A 13368-nucleotide genomic window follows, 5' to 3' on the forward strand; every position below is an offset into this window, starting at 1 on the left:
ATGGAATAGCACTCCATCATTTTGTGTGTGTGTGTGTATGTGTGTGAAATAGTAATAATAATAATAATAATAATAATAATAATAATAATAATAATAATTAATGGTTTATTGAAAGCATGGCAGCCGGAAGGCTGAAAATATACACTTGCCTAATTGGGTAATGGGTCTCTTGATTGACAAATAATATACAAGTAACATGAGGATACAAATATGTTACATAATAACTAGGTGGGGAGAGCTAAAACTACAGGGCAATTCAACATAGTGACAGTGCAGAAAGGTAAGATTGACTGGGAGTGAATACACTGGTTGATTACAAGTTATTGATAATTTTTACAATAGACTGGGCTGTTCTTATAGCGATCAGTACGTGCACGTATGGGCTGGATGCTGTTGTGGTGTCGAACAGTAATTCGCTGACGAGAGCTCTCGGGTGGTAGTCGGGGCCGGTGTCGAGGATGGTGCATAAGCTTCTCATCAAATTTACAGTTGAGGTCGTGGTGATGGTCAGTGAGAGTCGAAAGGGTCAGTGTGTTGAGCTCTTCTTGATATGTGGAGTAGGAAGGGGAGAGAATAATCTTGCATGCCCTCTTTTGCACTTTTTCTAGGTGTTTACGTTGTGTGGCATTTAGGGAGGAAGACCAGGCAGGGGAGGCATAGGTGAGCTTGGGAAGTATGAATGTTGAGTAAACACTGAGGAGCTCGGGCGCAGGAACTCTGAGGGACTTGAGTCGGCGGAGGAGGTGAGGAGGTGGAGAAGGAAACTGGACGATTTGACAACTTCACTGACGTGTGTTTTCTAATTTAGTTTGTTGTCTATGGTGACGCCGAGGAGCTTAGTGGAGTCTACAACCTGGAGTGTGTTGGGGCCTAAAGTAATGGAAGAAGGTGGGACAACGTCGGAGGAGAGGTGGATGTGCATGACCATGGTCTTGGTATGGTTGATGGTGATGTGGTTGTTGGTGGCCCAGTTTTGGAATCTGTTCAATAAATCCTGAAGGGCGGTGTAGTTGGGAGCCGAGTTGTTGACACTGATCCCAAAGGTGGAGTCGTCGACATATTTCCAGCGAGCAGAGGTTTCTCTTCTGGCATCATTGATAAGCATAAGGAAGCAGAGTGGTCCCATTTGGTGCCTTGGGGGACGCCACAGGTGAGTGACTGAAAAGTGAAGACAGCCCCTCGGAAGCGTATGGCTTAGCGTCGGTCACTAAGGAAGTCTGTAAGCCATGGTATAAGACTTCTTCGAAACCCGAGGTTGAAAGCTTTGTTGATGATTAAATTGTGGTCGACTAGATCAAATACTTTGGTGAAGTCAATGAAGGCGACAGCCACAGACGTTTTTCGTTTCCCCAGATGGCGGTATATGTAGTCGAGAAAGCTGACAAGACAGTGAGTGGTGTAGGAAATTTTCATATTACCAAATTGCTGAGGATCTATGGCGCCTTCAATATCAGCATAAACCCAGTCAAACACAAAAATTTCACAGATTATGCTGGGTATTGGGGTGATTGCAATGGGTCGTAGCTCATTTAAGGATTGTGGACTGGTTGACTTGGACATTGGTGACACATGTGAGGTCTTCCAGTCAGCTGGGCATCTTGCTTGGCTGAGGGAAGCATTGATGATGGAGCATAAGGGTTTAGCAAGCTCCGGGGAGAACTCCTTGTTGAGTTTCATTGGTAAGTCAACGGGGGTGGTGGAGCGCTTTAACTTCAGTTTGTTCAGACTTTTTGCGACTTCAAATTCTTCTACTAAGTCAGTGGGAAAGGGGGCTGGTAGGTAAGCAGGGAGTTTGGTTGTGTCAAGCCGGAGGAGCGTCTGGTTATTATCAATGTCATAGTACTAACATGACGCCAGCACTATGTTTGACCACCTTATCATACCTATTAACACACACACACACACACACACACACACACACACACCTAAGCCGCCTGGCGTTACCAACAGATATCACCCCACAACCTCGAGTCTCCTCCGCTAAGATAGGAAACTGTACACTCTCATCCAATGCCATTCACACACCAGAAAAAATAATGATGTAAGCTTTCAGGTGGAGGGAGGGAGAGAGAGATGGAGCGAGGTAGGAAGAAGTAGTAGGACAAAAGAGGGGGAGGATAGAGGGAGAGAGAGAAATAGGAATAGAAGGAGGGAGGGAGGGAGGAATGAGAAGGAAACAGGGAAAGATGGAACGAGGGCGGTCAGGGGGGATGATGGCAGGGAGGAAAAGCTGAAGAAGAGAGAGAGAGAGAGAGAGAGGGGGTGGTGAGAAGGAAGGAAGGAGGAAGGAAAGGATTTGTGGGAAGGAAGAAAGGAGGAATGGGGAGAGGGGAAGAGATTGTGCGTCACCTTAGAGAGTAAAGCCACCATGGAACAACAAGACAATAGCTACGAGAAATAGAATCAATGTAGTTTTTAATGCAATCTAAGCGTGACGGAAGGAGGGCGTGATAGACTCAGCGACCTCCAGGATGGGGTATTCAGTCCTTCCCCTCAACCACTGAAAACTCTTTTGTTATATACGATAGAATTCAGTTGCGTTTTTTTACTTACTGTATGATATTTTTTGGTTTGTGTTTACTCTTTGGCTTCAGTGTTTACAGGAGTTGGTTGATCTTGATGACACGACAATATGACTACAAAATGTGTAATATTTTGGATGGTGTTTACTTTGTGAGGTTTGGTTAGGTTAGGTTAGGTTGTGTGTATAAATATAGTTATGTATTTACTGTCAAGATAGTTAACTTGGATTACTGGAAGGTTAGGTGTACCAGATTATTTCGTGTGGTGACTAAACATCCTAATCCTAACCTAATCTAAAATTAACCTAGTATAACCTACCCTAATCTAAAGTTAACCTAACATAACCTAACCGCAAGTAGCATTAGAGTGGATAATCATCAGGTGAAATAAGCTGAGGTATCTAATTTTCACGTAATAAAAAAGTCAGTGTACCAGGGTCGTCCTCAGTGTACCAGGGTCGTCCACAGTGTACCAGGGTCGTCCTCAGTGTACCAGGGTCGTCCTCAGTGTACCAGGGTCGTTCACAGTGTACCAGGGTCGTCCTTCACAGTGTACCAGGGTCGTCCTTCACAGTGTACCAGGGTCGTCCTTCACAGTGTACTAGAGTCGTCTTCTCACCAGCAGGTAAAGACTACTCACAACAGTCACACACAACCACGGCTGCAAGTGAAGTAAAAACTCTTTAATGGGTTTTATTGCTCTCCAGTTCTGTAAAATTCTCACCAAAATAAAACACCTCTTGATATGGCCGCACCATTAGACGAGAAATAGCCTTTGGGAATTCAGTTATCGCTCGAGCAGTAAGTTACGCTTAAGTTAGACCTCCGAGTTTTTACCAGTGAGAGCTTTCACGGTGAACACACAAAGAGCACTTGGGGGGAGGTTGGACACTGAAGTGGTCCTTCAAAGATATTGGATCATTTAATAGATATTAAAAAGTCGATAAGGAGTAAATATTTAATCAAAGAAAACGGGTCAGCGAGTAAATGTTAAAGAAAACGGTTTCCAGAAAATGGATCAACACAACATTACCGACAGTTCCTAAGAAGGTAATATAACTTAACATTATCGACCATTGAACATCATATTCCATCAATTATTACTAAACACTGGAGCATTTTCGGTCATTAAACATTATTATCGGAAAATAACAAAGAAAACTAAACATTATGAAGCATCAGCGGTCATCACACGTTATTTTCCAACATTACCGAGAAATACAAGCATATTTACCGACTATGTTAAAGTATAGTAGTCACCATTACCTCGACATGAGGCAAATTAGGTTTGACGGAGCAGAGTGGCTGGGCGGAGGAGGAAAACAATATTAATTTACTCAGACCAATTTTGGAATTTTGTATTGCGAGTTCAAATTCACCTGTTGGTTTGTTTGTAACTTCGCTACGCGCCAAAGTTTGTTGTATGAGTTAACGACACGCCAAACTTTATAGTGGGAGTGAACGACACGCCAAAGTTTGTAGTGGGAGTGAACGACACGCCAAAGTTTGTAGTGGGAGTGAACGACACGCCAAAGTTTGTAGTGGGAGTGAACGACACGCCAAAGTTTGTAGTGGGAGTGAACGACACGCCAAAGTTTGTAGTGTGATTCCATGACACGAAGAAAGTTTGTACTATAGTGTGATGACAGAAAACAAAGTAAAAAGTTGAGTGTGTGTTCGTGATGAATCAAAGTTTTCATGACCTATTATTTAACGACTCGCCAGGGACAGTGAAGTGAGACTAAGAAGAGAACTTAACACACTCCTAAGTCCTTACCCTCCATCTGTAGTCAAGACGCACGGCCACCACTATCATGAATCCCTGAGAGTTGCGAGTCTGCCAGACGTGTTCAAAGTGGGGCTGGAGTGAGGAATAATCAGTCTATAATAACAGTCTTACACGTGAGAGTCATCACAAGGCGTCTGGAGGCAAACATCTGAGTTCTGGTAACAAGATTCTCCCAAGAGCTGAGATCACGAACTATCATCAGCGGGACTTGGGGAGATATCAACAAGATGGTGTTATAATGGAGTAAGAAATGGGACAGATGAATTCAAGTCAGGGAGAATGAACGGCGAAGTTCAGCCTCGTGCTGGTGATGTTATAACGGATGACTGCGCTTCACCAGTTAACATCTCTTAGGCACGTAGATTATATTAGTGATTATGAACACAAACTGTACATGTCACAGATTTTTTTGGTAATAATAAAGACGTAATTATGATCGACTGTCTCACATAACAGAAACCGTCAGAAGTCAATAACTCATAAAGTCTATTGTTGAAATATTAGAGTGTGGGAGAGACGGTTCTTCAGGACGTTGGGGCATCACTCGGTTGAGGCGATGACACTGGGATGAGGGGCAGGCGGTGGAGGGGATCATCATATCCTGCTGCTGCCAGACTATTGAAGGATTTCCGTCAGGATATAATTTTTTTTAACGGAGGTGATGTGTTTCATAACATAGCTCTTCATATCTGAGATGATCATCGTCGTTATCGGGGTGATGCAGTAAATGTCGTCAGTGGTTGGTCCATTTCCTACTTGACAGTGATCTCACATCAAAGCTGGAGTATATAACTCTTGAGCTTCACCGACAAATGAAAAGTTTTCCACAGATGATGGCTTCAGTAAATGTCTTCACGTGTAAATTATTATTAAGGCTGCCTGAGAAGAGGAAAAGGGTGTTATGAGTACAGTAGTTTACCTGATGGTGACTGAAGTGTACATACATACATACATACATACATACATATTCCCAGTCATTCTTACTTTCTGCACTGTCACTATGTTGAAATGCCCTGTAGTTTGAGCTTCTCCACACCTAATTATTATATTTCATATTTGTATCACTTATGTGACCTGTATATTATTTGTAAATCAAGAGACCCATTACCCAATTATGTAACTGTATATTTTCAGCCTTCCGGCTGCCATGCTCTTTCAATAAACCGTTAATTATTATTATTATTATTATTATTATTATTATTATTATTATTATTATTACATACACTGATCATCTTGACAACATTTTAAATAAGTTATCCTGACCCGTGTATGTTAGTCAGACAGAACTACATGTTGGGTTTATTTTCAATATGAATATTGTTGACCTGAGGAAGAAAGTAATTGGTCTCCAAACAGACAAACACTTTAAAGGCAGAACACAACTCCCAGTATTATGGATGCAAGAGGAATCAGGTTCCCTTCATTATGTCTGCGAAGTTTCACATCTCTTAAGTTTCATGGTGTTGGAGCTGCGTCGGTGACTAACACACACACACACACACACACACACGGGCTCTTCCAGTATTATAATAAATGTTTATTCACTCGCGGTATTACAGCTAAACACAACCACGTAAGTCGTTGGTCTGTATTTAAGAGAGGTAAAAGCTTCAGTCCGTCTACCTTGTGAGTGAGTGGTGGAGTAGGGAGAGAATGGTGGAGGTCTCAGGTCTGGGTTCAACATATATTACCTTAAAACATTTCGTCATGAGCCAAAAGCACTTTACTTCATCTAAGCGTTCCCTCCCATAAACTTTACCAATTCGACTAAAACATCGGAGTTACACAACACCATCCAATACTGCACAATATATTTTAGCGGTTTTGTTTACCTTCCACACCCAAAGAGAATGTCTGACTCTGTGTTTATCCCCCACGTATAGTTGTCACTCTCTTGCCCCTTCAGTACTCGCTGGTGGTGGAGGCGAGGGTGGGGGAGGCGCAGAGTGAGGCGAGAGTGGTGGTGAGGGTGAGGGACCAGAACGACCACGCCCCCGTCTTCCCCAGGACCCTGCATGAGACACAGATCACGGAGGAGGATGACCGACACCTCCCCAAGACCATACTGACGGTGAGGATGTGTCTGGTTTGTGTACCGTCACATAACGGATAACATGAAGTTTACACACCCCGCCTTATTTCACTTGATAAACATCCAAACTTAACGTTACTTAACCAAATGTAACCTAACTTAACCCCAAGGTATAGTAGCGTTAGCGTATTTAACTAATAATTGTACATCCATAACTTTATACCGTAAACAAGAAAAACCCACTAAATTAACCCTTTCACAGCGGGAGGTTACCCTAAGCTGAATAAAATCGTCTGGCGGTAGCCAGAGTAAAATGGCAAGTGCGTGACACGCGGTGAAAGGGTTAATAAAATAATATAAAAAACAAATTAAAAATAATGAACACTTTATAGCAATTGATTATATAATTCTGAAACATCAAGTAAATTGTTATAAACCATTGATGATAATTTATGTTAATAGATTATGTTGTTTTAGATCAATATACAGTACATGTTCCTGAGACACAGCTGGGAGCCTCAGTCACGTTCATAGTGTTGTTGTTGTGTGTTAGACTGTGTAAGTGTACTGTTGGTAATTATAGTTTTGTGTGTGTGTGTGTGTGTGTGTGTGTCTTGTGTACTACAGCTCTTCCCTACAGCAGGTAACAGCTACTGACGGGGACGCCGGGGAGTACGGACGCCTGAGGTACAGTCTCTCGGGTGATGGTGTCGACACTACTGGTTCCAGGTCCGCCTTCGCTATTGACCCGCTGACGGGGGCGATACGGCTGTTGAGGGTGAGTGTACAGCTAGGTAGGGGGTAGGAAGGAAGGGGAGAGGGTAGGAGAAATGAAGAGGGTAAGGAAGGAGGGAGGGAGGGTAGGAGAATGGGAAGAGAGTACGGAAGGAGGGAGAGAGGGGAAGTGGATGAAGGATCGAGGGGAAGGGGATGAGGGTGGGAGGGGTGGATGAGAGGGCAATGGAAGGAGGAAAGTAGGAAGGGAGTAGGGGGAGGAGGGAGGGGTTTGGTGTAAGAGAGAGAGAGAGAGTGTATGATGTCTCATGACTCTTGACTACTATAAACGGTTGCTCCCTCGAGTTAAGGTAACATAGTACTCTAAAGTGACATAGTACTCTAAGGTGACATAGTACTCTAGGGTGACATAGTACTCTAAAGTGACATAGTACTCTAGGGTGACATAGTACTCTAGGGTGACATAGTACTCTCAGGTAACAAAGTACTCTAAGGTGACATAGTTCTCTAAAGTGACATAGTACTCTAAGGTGACATAGTACTCTAGGGTGACATAGTACTCTAAAGTGACATAGTACTCTAGGGTGACATAGTACTCTAAGGTGACATAGTACTCTAACTCATGGGGTCAGTCCTTAGGGTCAAAACAAGGCTTCATAATGACCACGTCTTTGTGTTTATGTAAATTTTGTAGCAACTTTGAACGACATCTGAATCGACGCTTAAATCAAAATCCATACGTGTTGGGCTATGTAATCACACACACACACACACACACACACACACACACACACACACACAAGAGTATCATACCAACTTTGTAACCTTGCCATGACCCCTTTAAGGTGACGCCAACACAGACGGGCGTCACTTGTGGCTGGTGGTCCCGCTGCTGGAAAGTTTTTGAGGAAAAAAACTAACAGAAAAAAAATGGTGCGAGTTTTTAGTTTCGAATTTACTCAAAAAAGAAGTAGATTTTTTCCCTTTTATACCGAAATAAACTTGATTGGAAATAAAAAGGGTAAAAAATTATATAGAAATAGACGTATTTATATATTATTGACGATTAAGTGCGACAGTTTGAAAGAGTTATAAGAAGTGTGATGTAAATACTGTAGTTGTTGTGTTTCTGACTGTCGCAGTGATGACGTTATATACATACATACATACATACATACATACATACATACATACATGCATACATACATACTGTACATACATACATACTATACATACATACATACATACATACATACATACATACATACATGCATACATACATACTGTACATACATACATACTGTACATACATACATACATACATACATACATACTGTACATACATACATACTGTACATACATACATACATACTGTACATACATACATACATACATACATACATACATACATACATACAAACAAACAAACACACACAACCCGTAGATAACGTGTGATACTACCCAGTTAGGTTAGGTTAGTTGAGGTTTGATTAAGTTAGGTTAGGATTGGTTGGCATTAGGGTGGTTGTGTTAAATTAGATTAGGTCATGTTAGGTTAGAGTGTATTAAGTTAGGTTAAGTTAGGTTAGCATCAGGATAGTTAGCTTATGTTAGGTTAGATTAGATTAAGTTAAGTTAGGTTCGGTCAGGTTAGGTCATCTTAGGTTAGTTCATGTTAGGTTAAGTTAGCTTAGCATCAGGGTGGTTAACTTATGTTAGGTTAGGTTAGATTAAGTTCAGATTAAGTTAGGTTAGGTTAGTTCATGTTAGGTTAGCATCAGGGTGGTTAATCATAAGGTAAAACAAGCTGTAGGAATTACTCTCCAGGTGACCCGCTATATTGACCCAGTAAAGACTATGAACACGTCCACCTGTTGACCCGGGGAGCCTGACATAAACACAACCGCTGTCAACATCTGCATCACAAAGACCAGCACTTGTCACTTTTGTTCAACATCAGAACAAAAGTTGGAGGCTTTTATTGTGACATGGTGTCTGTCTGTCTGAGTGATTTGGTCGACATTGTCTCTCTCTCACTGTAGAAATGTAGAAATCTTTCCTCTTACTCTCTCTAGAATTATTTCCCTCCTCTCTCTCTCTCATTTCCTAAACGTCTACATAATCTACACGCGTCATTGGTCACAACTGTAATCTTCATTTAGTTGTGTTAGCTCAGTTTCGTTCGTCCGCTCCGGGGCTTCCAGGTGTCAAGACGCTCGAGACAGACTCAGGCCACCACTAACTCTCTTGTTGGGATGAATGGAGAGAGAGAGAGAGAGAAAGTCGGAGAACTGAAGCACTATCCTTCTCCTCACTAATGAAGGAACTATCATAAACGTAATTAAAAGCAGCCAAATGACGTATACATTATAGAAAACGCACATCAAAGCAAGCATTCATAAGCACATAAACTTTCAGGAAAACGTATACATGAAACGGTATATACTGTAATTATGTAAACTTTAAAAAAATACATATTCGAAAACACTCATTATTTTGTAAACATTAAAAAGAACTCATTCTTCCCACAATTCCTGGAGACTTGGGTATTATTGTACACGTGTGGGTATTATTGTACACGTGTGGGTATTATTGTACACGTGTGGGTATTATTGTACACGTGTGGGTATTATTGTACACGTGTGGGTATTATTGTACACGTGTGGGTATTACTGTACACATGTGGGTATTATTGTACACGTGTGGGTATTACTGTACGTGTGATTATTGCTACACATGTGGAATAATCACACGTGTGGGTATTGCTACACGTGACAGTGTATTACTGTACATGTGGGTATTATTGTACACGTGTGGGTATTATTGTACACGTTGGGTATTATTGTACACGTGTCTGGTTACTACGGTACACGTGTGGGTATTCTACGTGTGGGTATTACTGACACGTGTGGGTAATGTGTACGTGTGGGTATTATTGCACACGTGTCGGTGTGTGTACACGTGTGGTGTAACTGTACACATGTGGGTGTGTTACCGTGGGTATTACTGTACACGTGGGATTATTAATACGTGTGGGTATTACTGTACACGTGTGGTACTGTACACGTGTGGTATTGTCATCACGTGTGGGTATTATTGTGCACGTGTGGGTATTATTGTACACGTGTCGGTATTATGTGCGATGTGGAGTGTTATTGTACATGTGAGTAATCTATTACGTGTGGGTATTATTAGTACACGTGTGGGTATTGTGTACACGTGTGGGTGTGTACACGTGTGAGTATTACTGTACGTGTGAGCATTACTATTACACATGTTGGGTATTATTGTGCACATGTGGTATTACTGCCTGCGTGTGGTATACTGCCACGTGTGAAGTATTACTGTACACGTGGGTAATAATGTGCGATGTGGTATTACTGTACGTGTGGTGTGTGTACACGTGTGGGTATTATTATTGACACGTGTGGAGTATTATGCACGTGTGAATGTTACTATGCACGTGTGGGTATTATTGCGTGTGGTATTATTGTACACGTGTGGCTAATTGATATACGCACGTGTAGGTGTATTGTACGTGTGGGTATTATTGTACGTGTGGGTATTGTGTACACGTGTGGTGTTATTACACGTGTGGGTGTGTGTACGTGTGGGTATTATTGTTTTGATAATGAAGTATTACTGTACGTGTGAGTGTACGTGTGGGTATTATACACGTGGGCATTAATCCACTACACGTGTGGGTATTATTGTACACGTGTGGTGATGCTGTACACTGTGGGTATTACTGTACACGTGTGAGTGTCTGTACGTGTGGGTATTGCGTGTGTGTGTACTCATTGGGTATGCGTGTGGTAGTGTTTAACGTGGTGTGCTGTACACGTGGGTGTGTGTACACGTGTGGGTGTTATTGTACACGTGTGAGTATTATTGTGCACGTGGGGTATTATTGTACGTAAGCGTTATTATTGTGCGTGTAATTATTGTACACGTGTGGGTATTATGTACACGTGTGGTCGGTATTATTGCCGTGTGGGTATTGTTGCCAACGTGTGGGTATTAGTATTGTTAATTGTACACGTGTGGGTATTATTGTACACGTGTGATTATTGACCGTGATTATTACTATGCACGTGTGGTATTACTGGCACACATGTGGGTATTACTGTACACGTGTGGTATTACTGTGTACGTGTAGTGTTTGTACGTGTGGGTATTCTGTACACGTGTGGGTATGTGTACACGTGTGGTATTGTACACGTGTGGGTGATGTGTACGTGTGAGTATTACTGTACACGTGTGGGTATTAATGTACGTGTGGGTGTTGTACACGTGTGGGTATACTGTACACGTGTGGTGTTACTGTACACATGTGGGTATTATTGTACGTGTGGGTATGTGTACACGTGTGGGTATTACTGTACACGTGAGTATTACTGTACACATGTGGGTGTGTGTACACGTGTGAGTGTTACTGTACATATTAGATTACTGTACACGTGTTAGATGATATTGTACACGTGTGGGTATTACTGTACGTGTGAGTATTCTGTACGTGTGGTATTACTGTACACGTGTGGAATACTATTACACGTGTGGGTATTACTGTACACGTGTGAGCATACTGTACACATGTGGGTATTGTACACATGTGGGTATGTGTACGTGTATTGGGTATTACTGTACACGTGTGGGTGTGTACACATGGGTATTACTGTACGTGTGCAGGTATTATTATACGTGTGGGTATTACGATGTTGAGCATTACTATACACGTGTGAGTATTACTCAACACGTGTGGGTATTATTAGTACACGTGTGGGTATTACTGTACGTGTGGTATTACTGTACACGATATTTGACAGTATTATTAGTGCATGGGTATTACTGTCCGAGTACACGATGGGGTGATGTACGTGTGGGTTAATTCACTGTGGGGTAATGCCACACATGTGAGTTATTACCGTGAGGATATTACTTTCACGTGTGGCATTACTATACGTGGTGGATTATTGTACGTGTGTTGATTACTGTGCGATGGTAGATTACTGACGTATTGAATATGTACGTGTGGGTGTTACTGTACATGTGTGGGTATTATTGTACGATGTGGGTATTACTGTACGTGTGGGTATTACTGTCACACGTGTGGGTATTACTGTACACGTGTAGGTATACTAGCCACGTGTGGTATTACTGTACACGTGTGGGTATGTGTACGTGTGGTATTATTGTACACGTGTGGGTATTACTATTACGTCAGTATTACTGTACACATGTGACAGTACTACACGTATTACTCACACGTGTGGTATTATTGTACACGTGTGGTATTCTCTAACACGTGTAGATATTATTGTACACGTGTGGGTATTACTGTACACGTGTGAATATTACTGTACGTGTGATTATTGTACGTGTGGGTATTACTGTACACGTGTGAGTATTACTGTACGTGTGGGTATTATTGTACACGTGTGGGTATTACTGTCACGTGTGGGTGACCTGTACACGTGTGGGTATTACTAGTACACGTGTGGGTATTATTGTACACGTGTGGGTATTACTGTACACGTGTGGGTATTATTGTACACTGTGGTATTACTGTACACGTGTGGTATTACTGTACACATGTGGTATTATTGTACACTGTGGGTATTACTGCACACGTGTGGGTATTACTGTACACGTGTGGTATTACTGTACACATGTGGGTATTATTATACACGTGTGGTGTTATTGTACGTGTGGGTATTACTGTACACGTGTGGGTATTACTGTACACGTGTGGTGTCTGTACACGTGTGAGTATTACTGTACACGTGTGGTGTGTGTACACGTGTGGGTATTACTGTACACGTGTAGTATTACTGTACACATGTGGGTATTATTGTACACGTGGTAGATATTACTGTACGATGTGGTATTACTGTACACGTATGGTATTACTACACGTGTGGGTATTACTGTACACGTGTGGGTATTATACACGTGTGGGTATTATTGTGTACACGTGTAGTATTACTGCACACATGTGGGTATTATTGTACACGTGTGAGTATTACTGTACACGTGTGGTATTACTGTACGTGTAGATTGTGCACGTGTGGGTATTATTGTACACGTGTGGGTATTATTGTACACGTGTGGGTATTATTGTACACGTGTGGGTATTATTGTACACGTGTGGGTATTATTGTACACGTGTGGGTATTACTGTACACGTGTGGGTAGTACTGTACACGTGTGAGTATTACTGTACACGTGTGGGTATTATTGTACACGTGTGGGTATTACTGTACACGTGTGAGTATTACTGTACACGTGTG

At 42.0% G+C, this 13368-nt stretch overlaps 1 protein-coding gene across 1 annotated transcript in view; it reads left to right on the forward strand.

Moving 5' to 3' along the window:
- The window catches only part of LOC121860383 (putative neural-cadherin 2), a 30058-nt gene that overhangs the window by 6012 nt on the left and 10678 nt on the right, over window positions 1-13368 (forward strand). Inside the window, exons 3-4 of the mRNA XM_042357501.1 lie at window positions 6218-6382; window positions 6987-7121. Coding sequence (XP_042213435.1) covers window positions 6218-6382; window positions 6987-7121 — 300 coding nt within the window. The remainder of the gene's footprint in view (window positions 1-6217; window positions 6383-6986; window positions 7122-13368) is intronic.

This window comes from Homarus americanus, unplaced genomic scaffold (genome assembly GCF_018991925.1).
Source record: "Homarus americanus isolate GMGI-L3 unplaced genomic scaffold, GMGI_Hamer_2.0 scaffold8484, whole genome shotgun sequence".
NCBI lineage: Eukaryota > Metazoa > Arthropoda > Malacostraca > Decapoda > Nephropidae > Homarus > Homarus americanus.